Genomic DNA, 17,675 nt, shown 5'->3' with positions numbered 1-17,675 from the left:
GGAACCAAAAAAGAAGAGTAAAAGTGAGCCGGAGCAAATTTAGACTGAACGAGCGCTCCTCTCAGGATTACTGTCTGGACCGATGTGTTTATGTGAATGAGGGAATCTGTGTAATTCCCTGAATGCAGATTCGGACACTGGAGTCTAATCTGGTTGATGCGGCTCATAAGCACCAGAGCGGATCCTGTTATTACACATATGAGGATCTAAGCCTAGACATTCCCTATGAAACCGCTTCTGCACTCCATATACAAACACACACACTAAGGTGCCCCCCCCCCCCCGAGATGTTTCATAAACCTGTAATGGAGGCATATAAAAATATTTTGGAGACCACATTGGTAATGTAGGGAATGCGTGTTTGTACAGAGGGTGTGGGGTTAAAGTTGGATTTCGGTTCTTTCTCTCTTTCGCTGGCAGTCGGTTTGTTTGTGCATCCGAAGCCATTTATGACAAACCCCTCTTTCTTGTGTTTATTCTCTCTGTCTTCATGGCAACATTATCGGGGGCTGCCAATCAAGGCTGACACAAACACCACCAATCCCACGCAAACGCATCCAATCAGACAGCAGCATCGGAGCAGACGTCTAATGAAGAAATTTGGATGCCGTCTGGGAGGATGTTTATGCGCTTTTAGCCGAGAGCAGCTCATATCCTCAAAGCAAATAGGGATCGTCAGTGCGTCTTTACATTTACATTTCAAACACATTTTCTGCCTTTATTTAAAATGATTTCTCCTGGTTTATAAATAAACCGCACAGCTTTTAGAAGAGTATGCAAGAGATACAGAGTCTACATGGCATGGATATAAATAAGCATAAACATATTGCTCAGAACTCAAGTGGTTACAGAGAATGGATTTTATATCTATTGCAAAATTAAAAAAACGCACAGTTGTTTGCAAAAGCTGCACGCACACAACATGTTTCACAAGATAAATTGATCTTAAAATGTTAATTTTATGATATTTACTTCATGTGCCTCAGTACAAAATAACAATGTTAAATAATACATCCAAACTATTCATAGCATTTATTTTTTTATCTATTAAAATTTAAGTATTTTTTTAAACTTTAGACAGTACTATTAATATTATATTCTGCATAAAAGATATGAATAAACTACGGAGCCCTTGAAGGGACATTGGCGAAAAGAAAAACAGAAGACTTTCTCGTGCGCACAAGTTAGTGTGTGCCTGTTATGCATAAAAAGGCCTTTAGATGGCACGTGTTTAAATGAAATGTAGATTAATTCGAAATGAATAGGTACGTCTATGCAGTTGGGAGGGGATATTTTAAAACGTTTGATGTAACACAACGTTTATTAATGCATGAAGGCAGTAACTTTTAAAAGGCTAAATTCACTACACTGCTTAGGTGCCAAATACTATTACTGCATAGTCTATTATGTATGGGAAGAATCCCGGTGGCGTTGTTCATGTCTGTAACTCGCACTACACGGAGAATCCGGGTACTTGTTTTATGATAAAAAATATGATTTCAGTAACACAGTTCTTCGATATATAAGACTTGTAGTAGGCTATAAACGTGTTTGCTTGCTGGTTGGGCTTAATTAGAGAAAAGTCGCCTGCTTGCTCTGCGGTTAACAATATATATATTTAAATTAAAAACTGTTTAATTTGTTTTAAAACTTTATATAATGCACACAAGACGGCAATGGCATGGATAAAAAATATGATATAATCTATATCGTCACTATAAAGCTTATTGAAGCTTCATGTATTTAACACATCGTAATGCACGCTTGTCATTTTATGCGCGCAGATGGTTCGACCCTTCAGCGCGTTGTTCAAACACTGCCTGCTGGTCTGTAGGACAATGGACAAACACTATACGAGCTAATGAAATAAACGATTGAAGATGCTTGTAGAATGCATCCAGAATGCAATTTGATAACAAACGCAATGGCCTTTAAATAGGCATTATTCTCAAAAAATAAAACAAAGCCTTGGTTAAGTTTTCCGCTCGGACAGCATATGCTGTGTATTATGTTACCTACTGATGTGTGTGGCCAACAGAACTGCAGCTGGGATGTCAAAACAAACAATTAATATTCCTGGTCTACTTGTAAAGCCCCAAAAACCAGCCACTTATGTGATATTAACAGGACATTAAACCCAAAAGCTAGTTTTTGTCTTTTCCCCACAGTTTTCCTTGGACACCTTAAAAGTTTCTAATCCATCAGCCAAGCAATACAGCGACATACCAAGAAAAAGGCCTGAGTGATTCGTACTGAAGGGGGAATTCGATGGGTGATGGCACGACCAAAGTTTGTAGCACATCAAACATGCAGATAAGCAGCTGACAAACATTTTCTCATCCATCAAATCTCTTCTCAAATCTCTGCCCTTATCCTGCCTCCGCTTGAGCCCGTGGCTGCAGTTCTGTTCTGCCTTTGATGAGATCTGTGTTTGACAACAGAAGAGTGTGCTGCTCCCTAATGTGACACCGCATATTCACTATTACTGTGAAGATTATACGACAACAGGACAGCACATCTTCAGAGAGAGAGAGAGGAAGCCAGATATTTCATTCTTACCGAGCATAATGTCTAAAGTAAACACCGTTTCTCACCATCACTGCTCTAATAAATGTGCAAATAAAGATAAAGAACAAACATTTGCCTGTTGTGCTCGTTCACAGCCTATGGTCTCATTCAGCTTGAAGTATTGAAATAAATCCTCCGTCAGCCCTATGTTTGGGGAAATGTACAGATTCCCGCAGTAATTTGTTTGTAAAAGCTGAAGAAAACAAATGAACCTGTCCTGTTTAATATCGGTTTAAATAAGAACGACCTAAATTTCTGAACATTTACAGTAGCAAAGTCACATCGCAAGGAAAATAAACTGAACTTCATTTTCACAAAAAGATTGAATAGAAAGTATGTTTGGATTTATCTTCCCAAATGCACTGTGTAGACATATTGGAAAAATTCTGATAGACCTGACAGGAAGCGATTTAAATTGTTAGAAGAAAGAAACGAACGAGAAAACAAGAAACAGCAAAAGCTAGATCAATAATAAATGCAAGTTCCTATCAGAAGTTGTTAACAATTATTAAGGCTAGCCACTTTTACGATCATAAAGTGAATCCAACTTTTCTGCTTGCTGGTTCAGACATAAGATGCCAAAGATCAAATGGCTTGAGGTGAACTACATACCGTAATAGAGCAGGAAAAGGTTAAACTGCTGAAACGGAAAAGCCCTTATTTAATTTAAAGGTCTTAAAAGAAGAAATTGAGTAAATAAAGAAACATTGGCAATGAGTGCTCACATTCATCAGTCATGTGTCTCTCCTCTAATGATGACAGCTGGAATGGACACTAGGGCTGTGACGGAGGCAGATTTTTACCACTGCGGTGATAATGGACTAATCAACCGCGGTGGTGAAGTGGTTGAGAATTATTATTATATTTGTGTGTAGCAACCACATGACGAGTGGAAGAGATAACTTATTTAAATACTTGACATTTTTAAATAGTTAAATACTTGAAATTGAAAAATAGGATATCTGAAATAAATGAGGATGAAACATCCGTCAATGTTTAATGCGCAAATCCATCATTGAAACGGCACACTACAAGAAATAAAACAATTAAATAAACATCATTAAATAAATACTGAAAACTCAAATGATATAAGAAAGTTAAATATTAAATGAAAAAGCAGTGTTGCAGTGACAACTCGTTGATGTGAAATTTACATGTTGATGACCTCCAGATTAAAATGAGTACAGCTGCACTAAATGTGCGTTCAGAAGATGTGCACAGGAGCGAACAAGGGATAGATGTCTCTCTGCAACTGCGGCACAACCTGCAAGCGCTCCGACAATAATCAAGTGGTCCATACCCAGTTTTGATTTTACGTATCTATTCATTTCACAACAAGATCCATTGCAAAACCCCCAGAATACCCTGGGTTTTGCCGTGCAGGTCCTCGCTCGAACGCACCAACGGAAATGTATGCCAATAATTTCAATAATGTAGAATCTTTTTAAATAAAACCATCCACAACTGAAAGAATACAATTAGCAATCGTTATCGCTCCTGTCATATTTATAACACCTATATTTGTCATGGCACTTTACCACTGCGGTGGTGCATTTGTTACAGCCACCGTCACAGCCCTAATGGACACCTTTGCTAAACTTTTTTACCATTCTCATCATCTCCATCTTCGTACTTTTCCAAAGTACAGTTGCTGACAAAAAAAGCCTAAATTTAGAGTTATTATCATAATTTTATGAAACTCCAAGGACAACAGAACTATTTCGTTAAAAATATTCTTTGAAAATATTGTTCTTTGTCTTCTGAAGAGCGTGAGGGTGATGTTTCAATTTCCTTTAAGAGCAGAGATTCTCATCTGATTTATCTTAGATTTTACCCTTGACTGAGTCAACTAGTAGTGACACAACACTATCAAAACAGTCCGTGCAATCCTAACCAAAAGTGTACCGAAAATATATTATTACAGCCTTAACATACTTTAAGGTGAGCTTAACAGAAAAAAAAATTGATGGTTTTACGCCATTGACCATCATTCAGTCCACTTCTCAGGAAGGAGTAGAATGAGATGCGGGCGAGAGAAGAGCTAAGAAACAAGTTGAAATGAGATGCAGGAGAGAATGAAGAAAGAGAAGGCAATAGGATCAAACGCTTGTGGAGAAAAGGACGGAGGGACAGAAAAGTAAACACCATCCATCACCGTGCAGGGGTTCTGCTGGAGCCACCTGACAGGCTGTTGTGAGAAGGATGGAGGATGTGCTCTTGCACAGGAGAGATAACTTACAGTGCTGATAGAAGAATAGACTTCTTTGTCTTCTTCAAATTAGCTTCTTCTGAGGAAACTTCAACTTCACAACCTCCACTGCATCATTCAGGACACTCTACAGTACACAAGCTGTTTTACCTTCACTTCCATAGATCTTAAAATCTACTTTCTCTTCCACGTCACATACTCCTACTTTCTGTCACGGCTCACCGCAAATCTACCATTGAAGAAGTGTGACTTTTAATTTTATGACACTTGGCTCCACCCAATAATTACTGTTAATGTATACAGTTTTTTTTAAAGTATATATTCCATTATACTTCATGTACATATATATCTTTTTATATGTAATATATATGAAGCTGCTTTGCAGTAATGCAAAACTGTGAAAATCCCAATAGCAATAAATTGGAAAGGAATGAATATACATACAGTACATCTACATTATTTAGTGCATTAGGCCCTGTAGCAAAGTTTATAATAAAAATCACCTCAGAATAACAATGTGACCGCACCGAGGACTAAGACATTAGGCATGTCAAAACACTTAACGGATGGAACAAAGGGTCACTAGGGGACAGAGACGCAGGCAGGGGACAGACAAGCGCAATGACTTAGTATGCAAGTGTGGAGAGTTGTGCGTCCAGTATCTTAACTCATCTAATGAAGTGTACGAAGCAGAGGAGAGGTCGTGCTGCATGGCTGCAGTTTAATTTCTTTGCATTTTCACCTTCAGACAAAGAGGAGAACATTGTGATATGAAGTGGTAGAGATATGCAGCCCATTGATGGAGGAAAGCGAGAAGATGTCTGCCCTTCTCCATTAGTGTCTATAAGTAGATAAGGTGCTGGGGGAGTAATTAACATGTGCTGGAGAAAGAGACAGACATTTATTCCCTTTGAAAAACCTGTTATTACTACTCTGAACCAAATCCAAGACAGGTTAACATTCTTACAGAACATTCTCTTCATCATTTTTTGTTAACAATTTGTTTCGATTTAAAGAATTGGGCCAGACAAATGGAACTAAACCATATCGCACATGCAGAGAAGAAACACATAGACCAAAAAAGTAAATATGCAATGACAACAAACCTCCTGTCCAGATAGGTAATACGCAGCCAAAAGGCCTCCGATGAAGCGTATGTTGACCTCAAAGACAGATACTTCTGCATTCTGTAGAAACAGAGGGGAAAACAGATACAAATGAATTAAGAAGAAAAAGTTTAAAACAAAGCAGGTAAACTATTATTCACGTTTGGAATCACTCTGGACATGCCACTGTTAAAAAAGCAAAGTTGTTGAAAAAAAGTAGTGAAAAAGTTGTATTCTTCAAACTATTTTCATTAAAGAGAGGACCTTAGGCATTCTGAAAGTCACTTTATTACATTATTCAGGAGAAATTTATTGAAATCTTCATGCTTTTCTTATTAATTTAAAGTGCATTTTTCACAGAATGGAAAATGATCTTCGTGTTTGAGAGTTTTTAGGGCTTGTTCACACTTGGCATCTTTTTTGAAAAAAAAAAAAACTGGTAGTGCTCATGGCACATGTGCAGCCGAGGGCTCCTTTTGTTGCCATAACAACAGCTGCAACACTAGCTGTCTATCTACAGGCACCATCCAAAAGCTTAAGCAACAACCAATCATGTTGTTAAAAACTACAATACTAATTTCTCACTAGAAATGCAAAACAAAAGTTATTGAAAGTAGAAATTAAACTAATTTATACAAAACTGTGTACTAACTTAATATAACATGCATTAACATTCTCATAAAAACCTATTTTTACATCAGAACCAACCCAATAACCTCTTTAAAATGCACTGTGTGTATATTCATTAACATCTAACATCTATATAGATTCTGTAGACCTCTGAAAACAATCAATAACAACAGAGAAGATTATTTAATTGGAAATGAAACCAAAAAAATCATATACATTAAATATAATATAAATAGTTATAAAGACACTGGAAGTTAACATCGGGCCAGCCACATGTGTCCAATAAAACCATCTATACATCTATTTATCTTGTAAACCTCAACCTTCATTTGGTTAACAAAATCCCACATAACCAGCGATAAATCACACAAAAATACAAACCAAAAATCACTTTTTCTTGATTAATGTAGCAAAGGAATAATTTCAACCAACACAACAAAACCACCTAAACAGAGGGAATTTAGAAGGGATGGTTGTACAAGCTCCCTAAACCTTATTCAACCCTCTGACAATCCCATAATCCTCAATGCCTAAAACAGCACCTGTTTTTTTGGATGCTGCTCATGAATTATAAACAGGTTTTCCCGTTCTGAATATAAAGCATGTTACACCGAATACATTTAATTTGATAAGACAAGAACATGCTTTAAACAACCCCTTTCACTTAGCATTCATCATTTCGCATGTCTATTAATTCTGACAGAAGCGAACGTGAACCAGATTAATATAGATATGACCGTTCCCTGACCAAGGTACATTAATACAGTTTTTGGTTTAACAGCTGCGATTAATGCTGATAGCAGACAGCCTCATCCATCATCACAACAGAAGCAGGGACATAGAGAGAGAGAGAGAGAGAGAGAGAGAGAGAGAGAGAGAGAGTGAGAGAGAGTGAGAGAGAGTGAGAGAGAGTGAGAGAGAGAGATAGAGCGACAGAGAGAGAGAGACAGAGACCGAGTGAGAAAGATAAAGAAGTATGAAAAAGGGAATAAGCGGGTCTATGCCATCCTAAACGTAACATAACAATAACTAAAATTAACATACAAAAGGTGTTGCAGCTCTTTTCAACAAATGAAACGACTTAAACTAGACAATCATGTTTTAAGTTTTTGTATAAAATGACGATAACAGGTTCAACACACCAATACTTTGTGCTTTATCTCTCTACTGTCTTCAATGTTATCAACCAAGGAGATCTAAAATACATAGCTTTCCGTTACCTTTGCTAATTCATATAGTCAATATACTCAATCTATAGGCTCAAAGGCTATGCCTTACAAACCAAACAACATTGCAACTAGTCATGCAAAGGGGTGTATCAGGCACTTTGTATCCACCTCAATCATTGCAATATGTGACGTATCAGAAATTATTTTATGACAAATGAACACCGTCAAACTCAACTAGAAGACATATGACAATGTGTCTAATATTATTATAAAAAATAATAATAATATCAAAAAATGAACTGAACAATAAAGCCTTTGCATTTCTTGCGATTATGATGTGGCACCCTGAACCTGCCTGAAGGTAAGTGGTGATATCTCTGCAGTAGATTTTAGTTCATTATTAAAATGCTTTAGGAAATAGATGTACGCTTTCTTCAGTGGTCAGAGCATGGAGCTGGCAATGCCAAAGTCATAAGTTCTATCCAAGGGATTGCACATACTTAGAAGCAAATGTATAGTATAATGCAATGTAAGTCCCTCTGGATAAAAGCGCCTGCCAAGTGCATAAATGTAATTGTAGGGCAGAGAAATTGAAACGCATATTACAAGTCTATTTAAAGTCAAGTGTTTCATTGAGCCAACAGCATCACCAATTAGAACTGAAAAAGAATGGCTTTGAAACAGCTTTCAAACATCATTTATGCTTTTTGGGGAAATCAACCTACCAAGATATTATGACTGATATATTTTTTACAATTCTGCGAGCCAGGCAGTATTCTCTGAAAAACCAACAACATAAGTTTGCAAACAATTAATAATCTCAATCTTCAAAAAAAGTAAATACAGTAGTGTACACTGATGTACGCTATTGCATGAACAGTTCACATGATTATTCCAAAATAAAATCGTCTATATAGATACCCGTACATGCAGATCTGCTTTGTCGCCTTATTATGAAAAGTAACAACAACAGGGTGAGGGAATTATTCTGTGGATAAACAAAAACTGTCTTCCGTAACCAAATCTTCTAAAAGACGCAAAGGCAATAGAGCTGAGAGCAGAATAAAGGCTCTCCATATCTGATGGAAAATCAGCCAATAGGGAAATGGAGAGAAACTGGAGAGGAAGAAATCCCATTAACGGGTCAGGATGTGAATGCAGAGACAGAGGGAGAGCAGGAGACACTGGGCCCCTGAGGCCACTCGCCCGCCCTGCTTCATTCTCCGACTTCTCTTTTGTCTGCCATTTTTTCCTCAACATCTCCGGCTAATTCTAGAGGCACAGCTCTGCCAGTTCACATTGTTTCCATGGCGCCAGTCCTGTCTCCTGGATACCACGATGTGTCACAGACGTTATTCCTCAGAGCGCCACCTTGATCTGATCAAAAACGGAAAGATTCACGCACTTTCAGAAGACTCAAGTCTTTGGAGAGACGCGTATGGTGTGTCAAACTATTATTATTACAGCTGAGTCAGTTGTCTGCCAAAATAAGCTGCTTACCACTGTGAAACAACAGCGTCCTGAGAAATAACGGCGTCTATAAACAAGAAACAGACAGACTTGCCACTAAACCTCTAAAACACTTTCTCCAGGTGCTAGATCATCTAAAAGAAAACAAAGGGGGGCTTATCCAAAGTTTTGAGAATAATTATTTGATTTTAACACAACCTCAACTGACAAACAGGTTGTGACAAACATTCCTCTGTAAAGAAATGAGGATCACATTAAATATTGACGTACAACTGTATTAGCTACAGCATCTCGCCCACCTTTGCAATTTTTGGTGAGCTTGTTTAAGTACTCCTATGACTCTGGTCCACTCACCACACTAAAATCAAGGTTTTGTTCGATCCATTGTTGGCCGTCCTTAAACTCGTCATGGAGGCCCATAATGTAGAGGGTGTCCAGGGCGTCTACTATGGTGGCCCCCATCTGGGAATTACCTGCAAAGAGATTAAAGATAAAACAACTTAGTGAATACTTATGTGATTACTGTAACAACAGAAAAAAAACACTACCAAACAAGCAGGGTCCATCCGGAAGAATAGCCAAGTCAAAATTGTATATACTTTAAGTGAACTTGGCATGGCAAATAAATGCATTGCTCACCCCAGCCAGTGGGAGGCAGCATAGACCACAATGTTTGAGATTGCCTGCGCGAAGACATCACATTTGGGCCCTGAATGCTGGAACACAACTTGAGTGTGTGGCATGTTTAACCTTGACAACAAGGATACAAGTCTGTGGACTCACACAAGCATGTCCATGATGGCTTGAGTTTTACAGACTTCCAGGCCTTCATTATGATACTGACAGCTTTATCACACGCTCATCCTTTCCACTCAATTTACCCGCAAACTAGAGGAGGAGAGGCGATGGTCTCTATTAATGCACCCTCTCCATCTTCATGTAAGAGTCGAACAGCATAAATTTGAGCAAAATGGTAGAAAGGGAAATCACCCTAATGAAGATTTGAATCCCAATTCTCAGTGTTTAGAAAAGTGGAAAACTGAGTATGGCAAACTCGTGTGTGGCACCATTCCCGTTCAATTTGTAAGAGCTGCAGTGTTATCATAATAATTACTGTCAAGAGCTCTAAATCACTCTAAAAATACCCAGAAGCCCTCTCAGATCTTTGCACGTTCCAAGATTGCCGTCTCTGTAAACCCAACAGAACCTAGATCGGATTCGGACGCCGGCCTTTAGCAAGATTTCTGTTTCTCATCCGGCATTTTACAAGGCCTACAGTCAGTCCTATCCCCTTGTGTCAATTCTGACTATACCATCCCATCTTTTTATTGCCATCTTTTTGTTCTTAACTATGGTTCTTGTCTGTTGACCTCTTAAGCCAAGATTAAAAAAATCTGGAGAGGAACGTTTGATAAAACTATTTTTGAAAAAAATAATTCTCTTTATAAAATGGTCGAAACTGACACAGCTGTCCTTGATTCAGTTATATCTATATTCAGAAAAGCCAGAGTTAGCAGGGACATGGGGTCTGACATTTTTGACACCTGGCATATGGACATGCCAGTTTAGCATTCACCATTTGAACATATTTAATAGTGCTTAGAATATAATAGTTCAACAGACAAATACTTCTACATTACTAATGCTAGTATACATGATCTTGTATAACAGTACATACCTTTATTAGTATTGCAGTTTTCGCTGATTTCTTTTTTCGCATCTCTATCTTTTTTTTATATTGTCAGTAAAGCTGCTTTGCAATAATGCAATAAATTAAAATTAAATAAAAAGTATAGTTCAGCCAATAAAGAACATTTTAATTGTTTACTCTCCCTAGTGTCATTCCAAACCCCTGAAGAACAGCCCCTATTGACTTTCACTGTACTGACACAAAACCACTGAGACATTTCACAAAATATAATAGAAAGAGTCATATACAGCATGAACAACATAATGGTAAACAAATGACAGATCGAGCTAGTATCAACATATTTTTATGAATATATCTCTCAGCTTTCTAGTATATTTACATCTCACTAACTGCGGTTCACCCATTGTATATTCTTTTGAGGATAGATCAGAGAAGTCACAATGCAGGGTACTTTCAGAACTTCCTAGCAAACTTCCCCAAATTTGAAGCTGTCAATACGATGATCAAATGTTACCCTTTACAATTTGTCTCAAGACAGCAAAATCATTGTCATAAAAACACAGCGCGCACCACAGGTGATGGATCCTCAATACCTCATCTGTGACTTCACCTCAAACCAACAATCATCATTCCCATAGTCCTTAGCTTTTCTCAATTTCCTGGCCTGGAAACCAGGTCGCGTCATACTGAATGAATTTTGATTGCCATTTACACAGCCTGGCATTCTAGAAGCCAAACTTTGCTTGGGTAAATCAAATTGGACTCTAAAAACTAACTTGGGGAATACCAGTGGCAGTCCTCCTTTCTCTCTCCCCGCTTCCTGTAATCCATCTCTCGATTCACTTTCTCTAATTTTGTGGCGTCTGTGCCAGTTTCATTTGGCGACAGACTGAGCTTGCTCTAAAGGGAACGCACACATGCCAGCTGGTATGATGATTTCATTTTCCAAATTTAGTTTTTCTTTAGATTCTTTAGGTTGAGAGTAAACCAGAGCAGAGGTTTTCACGGGTTGATAGAACACAGGCCTGTGATTGTAACTGAATAAATGGACTTACCAAAAAAGGAACAGAAACTGCCAAAAGTGTGACTCATTCGGCTTTCACCGCCTGCTCCTGGTCAAGGGCACAGAGTGGGGGAAAGAGAGGCGGTATAGCCAAACACAGTTTACAGCTAACGGTTTAATAGTGTCCAGTAATTCTGCAAACACTGATCACTCATTAAAATGACCTTCAGAAGTGTATGTGTGAGAGAGAACAGACGGAAATAAAACACAAGGAAATATTCTTTGTTGTTTGGTGCCTAGTGGTTGCATCAACTAACCAATTAGTTATGCTTTAAAGCGCCGGCAATGTTGAACAGTCAAAAATCGCATGAAAAATCTCTCAGTGCAAAAACAATATCTTTGCATAATAGCCTACTAATAATATATATACTATATAAGTTATAGCATGTTATATTACAAGGTTATAAAAGAACGTTCAAAGCAAATCGTGCTGCAAGCGATGCTAATATCTTAACCTATTTAAATGTTAACCCGCTCTTAAACTATTTGAAGGCTCAATAACGGCAAACAATCAGAATATGACTGATAACACAAGTCTATTATCTATACCCTGCATCACATGTTCGTTTTGTATTCTAGAGAAACAACAACTTTACCTCAAATCGTGTGGTTTGAGGAATGGTGTCCCATCAACAAAACCACGTCATGGCGATGACTTATTAAATCCTATTATGTTATTAAACTCTAAAGATTCTAATTTTGTCTGACAGGACAATGTACGCTATCATCATTTCTCAATTGCTCCTAAGCTTTAGACAACTTACGTCACTAGAGTCAAAAAATTATTAGGATTCGCAAACAAACCCAGACCTCCAGAAAGACCTCCAATTAAAGTCCACGTACCAAATAGCTCCAAACTTACCCTAAGCATCTTCAAACTACAAAGCATGAAGCCTGATTGCTTTTGGCTCTATTCTGTACACAGCATCTCTAAAGGAATTCTTTATGATGGCCAATTTGTTCTCCATAAACTGAGACCTTGCACATAAAAAATCCTGTGCATTTTCCAGAAATGACCCATGAGGCCGAAAGCAAAATACTAAACTTTGAATAAGTCAATGGTCGAGCCAGTGAACAATGGCCCCTATGAAAGACTGTTCAGATATGATCTGATGTTTAGATCTGACCCAGCATGTGGGTAAAACAAAGTGTATACGTGCATTCTTTGGGTTGTCATTGCCATTGACATGCCACACATGTAAGATATTGCATACTTTTACAGGACGGACAACTTGCCTTTTCCCCAAGACGCATCACTTTGCTGATTCTCGCGAAATGAAAATCCAACATTAATTTCAAGCTTGAGCGCCGTTAACGCTCAGGATATTAGATTAACTTTTTAAGGTCACAAACTTATTTCTGCCTTTCCCAAGAGAAGTGTGAGAAGCACAAGGAGAAAGCAAGTGAAGCAGAACAAGATTCATGCTATATATTCTAGATACAGTAAACGCTCAGAAGTGATCAAACTCAATCATCCCACCAGCCCAGTTGGGTGAACGCCCAAAGCCACAGTCCATAGACGCCAAGGCGCTCTGTACTTTTGACTGGAAGACTTTGGCAACTTGACTTCCATCATTTATGCATTTACTTTTATTTCGTCCAGTCGTACGGCCATTACTTATCCTTTCAGACTCTACTTCAGCGCTACTGGAGTGTGACTGGAGATGTGAGTGCTGCAAATGAAACTAGAGGCTATGTGGATCTTTGAGCGCACTGGCGCAAAGGCAGCGAGATTTGGCAAATATTGAGAGAACACTGGGGCGCTTGAGAGTGTGTTTGAGTGCGTTCTGTTAATTTGCAGTGGATAAGAAGGCCTCTGGTTAATTTGAAGTGAAAACATCTCTCAACTGTCTTCCCTAATGGCATTTTCCCCAATCCAGATTTGTGAAAAGTTAATGTTATTAGCCTCATTTGTTAAAACATAGTGGAATAAGCCATATTTTTAAATGCACTTTAAATGAATTTTCGCTTAAATATGCACCAGTCCTGACCCCAGTTGGCGATGCAAACAAAAAAAGTCAATATACATTTATTTTTCTGAAATTGTAACATAGCTACCGTCTGCCTGCAATTTGCCAATAGTGTACATACACTAACAAGGGGTTCCCAAAGTAGGGGTCGGGAATAACATATTTAATTAATAAGTGTAACAAAATATAAAAATATTACACCCTTGAGGTTATTACATCACATTAGAAACCGCATTAGATTAGGTGCATTAAGTCATACAGCACCACGTTAAACATTCATATCTGCACCCAATTAATTTTTCATGCTTTAAGTTTATGTTATTTTTATACGTCAAACTTAAACGTTGGTTAATATCGACCAGAGAGAGCGCAGGGTGCTCCGTTGCGTGCAATGTTTGTATACTTTTCCCACCTACGATGATAGTGGGGTCTCGAGTCCCTGGCACTGTTATTTTGGGGGTTGCGGGCTGAAAAGTTTGTGAACCCCTGCACATTTACACAGTCATGCTCCACATGCATTCGACTCGCAAGGGCACGCTTGTGTCTGTATGTTCCTTATGATCTCCCAATAAATATCTGTACAGACATCAACGGCTGCATCCTCCTCTGCTTTTATATCTCTGCTCTGTTTGTAATTTGGTGTTTGGTGTGTGCCACGCTTGCTGTCAATCACTGTAAGTGGCTGATGAATATTTACTACGGCACAGCACTTTGATGAATTGCTGTAGTGGTGATGCTGAGAGAGACGAGTGATCTCTCAGACACACACAGAGTCATGCATCACTTTAAAGCACGCTGCTACAGAGACGCAAGGGGAATGCCATTTCTTCGAATGGCGCTCCAGTGACGGAGCTGGTACGCTGCGTTATTCGTTTCCACTTTTCCCCTCCCTCAATCTTCTGTTGCTTTTTCCGCTCCCTCTTCAGTCATTTTGTTTCTAGGTCTCAGACTCAAAGGCCTATGCTAATTCCTGGCGGGCTGCACGGAACCAAATCTGCATGATTTCCCACCTGTGCTTGGCATGTTCCCATCTATTAAAAGTTAAATCCCCTGGGAAAAGCAGCAGGCATTGAGCCGGAGTGAGTCAGTCAGTTGGGAAGGTTTGGGTATTTGTCAAAGCTCTCTAAAATCTGGAAACTTGAAGTTGGTTATGGTGATACACAGTGTGGTTTGTTTTCAGTAACACAAGGCAGACTCATGGCAAAAGCAACAGTCATCTGTGCAATAACTGTTGATGATGTCTGATTATACGATACACATCTTGGCTGATACGTAAGTCAAAATATTGGAAATTATAAGTTTTAAAGGGATAGTTCACCTAAAAATTCTTTCAAGAATTAAGTACCCTCAAGTTGACCCAAACCTGCATAAATTTCTCTGTTTTGTTGAACAAAAAGAAAGGTATCTGGAAGAAAGTTAGCAATTGACATTTCAGAGGCACCACTGACTACCATAGTAGGAAAACATTTAATTGTAGTCAAAGGTGCCCCAGAAATATCAGTTGCTAAAATATTTCTTAATATCTTTCTTTGGATATAACAACAACAAAAAATGTATTCAAGTTTGGAACTTGAGGTTGAGCAATTCATGACCGAATTTTCATTTTTGGGTGAATTCCCCATTTGTTGAATCAATTCATTCACATATTCATTTAAACCTAACCATATAAACCCAAATGCTAATGCTGGTGTAATGCTTGGCAGTAAAATTAAGAAAAAAATGATATTGGTGTCTGGAGTCAGTGCTTGGTAAGTTTAAAAGATACCCCTAAGGGATAAGGGAGTTACATTAAGTTACATTCACATTGACGTAGTAACAAACTATATAAAATAGACATGACATCACTGTATTGATGTCATTCACAAAATCAGTTATTTTCAAAACCTTGCACTATTAAACCAAAAGTTATTTTAAAGTTTTAAAGCATTTTCAATCCCTCAAAAAACAAAAAAGGCAAAAAGAATAGTGTGTAGTTAAAAAATGGTGCAAACGGCCCCATAAACACACATGCACGTTCATCATCAATGTTCTTATATGGATTTTTTACAAAATAATAAGAAAAGACAAAGCAGGACCTCAATTTTAAACATCTAACACTGTCAGTACTTCAGAGGACAATTCGTTGCAAAGGCAAAGAATCTGCCATCTGCAATCATGTCACAATTGGCACTCAAAAACTGCCAATTTCCCTCTACGATGAAAGAAATCTTTTACAATGCACAAAGATGGTCTTAAATAGAGCAGGAAGAAAGTAATACAATCACGGCACAGTGTGCACGCTGCTGAACTCAAAGTAAACTCAAAGTAACAACGGAACAGAAGAAGAAATAAGTTGCTTTAGACTGGGTTATAGGCCCTGCCTCTGCACGCCTGCTCTAAAGGCATTAGACTGAACCGTGAATCTGCTGGAAGCCGCAAACAGCGGTGGTCTTTAGGAAAATGCAGCTGTGAGGGCATATATGACGAATGTGTTGGTCACACACATGATACAAGACACGTATGCACACTTACAGTCTGATTTATGAGTGTATGCCTTGCATGTGACACTTACAGGCTACATTTTGCGCATATTAATTTACGCACTGTGATTTCTATTCTAAAAGAATCCATCAGCACGCACTCAGACGCCACAGCTGGCACGGCCTAACTTATTGGATGCGTTTGCAGATCGCAGGGAATTGTATATTGGCTGGGAACTAGGTTTTATACAACTTTACTGAATAATGTGGCCCTCATATGGCATGCATAAGCAGCACAGCTCTACTCCTCCACACATACTCATAACACATGAGCATCAGTTTTCTTTCATTAACTCAATTGTTAGCCGTTTCTGTCCCACACGGCGTTTAAGCATACAATCTAAAACAACCACTATCCACAAAAACTGCAAAAATGTTCCCCCTTTAAAGGACACTTGCGTACTACAGAGTCTGATCTACACAAATCGATACAGTATATTTAATTCAATTTTTATTACAGAAAGCAAATTCAAAATTATTGAATAATGGATGCTGTTTCAACAAAGGGCTAAGCTGGACATTAGCTGGAGATTTCAGGCAGAATGAACCAAACTGTGTTGAATTAAAGGTTTTGTGTTCATAATACACTTTACTGGTAAACTGAATTGTGCGTATTTCAAACAACAAATTAATGGAAACAGTAAAAAAGAAGTGATACATACACAATACCAAAATATTAAACTTAAAGTTTGGTTTGATTCCTTTCTATAACATCTTATGCTCATTTAAAACAACCTTGGCATGATTCACAATGGTACAGACAGAATACATTAAACACAACCAAGAAAAGCCTCAACTCTGGGGTCAAAATCTTTGTCTCTGTATTGCAGGAGAGGTTGGCACCTGGCTGAGCCTGACAGTGGCCGCCACTCTGCAGCTGTTCATGAAGACACTACGATGAAGACCCAGGGCTCAGCCCCACCACTCATTACATCATTAACACATTGGGCTCAGATGCTGATGGAGCTCGATCCCAAACAGACACACACACTAACGGAGACACAGCACTGAACTGACATGCTGTGAAGCCGTGTAAACTTCCCCATGTCCTCCGCCGTCAAACAGAAAAATCACACGCGCCATTAAGAAAATATTAACCACCTAGGGTACACAATTTCATGGGCAGCACTGAGATGCATATATAATTGCAGATTTTGGCGAGGCTGGTGGCTGATAGGAATTAAGCAAATGAGGTCATAAATAAAGAAAATGAATGGAGAAGTCAAAAGCACTAGCCAAATGAGGTAACTTTCCCTCATTTGAATCAGTTTTCTTGACAAAATTCCCTTAAACTGCTGTTTTCCTGGTCTCTCATTATTC

The 17,675-nt window shown here is 38.4% G+C and overlaps 1 protein-coding gene across 2 annotated transcripts in view; it reads right to left on the bottom strand.

Moving 5' to 3' along the window:
* Nucleotides 1-17,675, bottom strand: part of man1a2 (mannosidase, alpha, class 1A, member 2) — a 76,916-nt gene that overhangs the window by 17,157 nt on the left and 42,084 nt on the right. For both annotated transcript variants that reach the window (XM_056754521.1, XM_056754520.1), the window contains exons 5-6: nt 9,507-9,625; nt 5,884-5,964 (exon numbers count right to left, since the gene is read on the bottom strand). In XM_056754521.1, coding sequence (XP_056610499.1) covers nt 5,884-5,964; nt 9,507-9,625 — 200 coding nt within the window. The remainder of the gene's footprint in view (nt 1-5,883; nt 5,965-9,506; nt 9,626-17,675) is intronic.

The sequence above is a fragment of the Triplophysa dalaica genome, chromosome 8 (genome assembly GCF_015846415.1).
Source record: "Triplophysa dalaica isolate WHDGS20190420 chromosome 8, ASM1584641v1, whole genome shotgun sequence".
NCBI classification, from domain to species: domain Eukaryota; kingdom Metazoa; phylum Chordata; class Actinopteri; order Cypriniformes; family Nemacheilidae; genus Triplophysa; species Triplophysa dalaica.
This window is presented reverse-complemented; position numbering and strand designations above follow the sequence as displayed.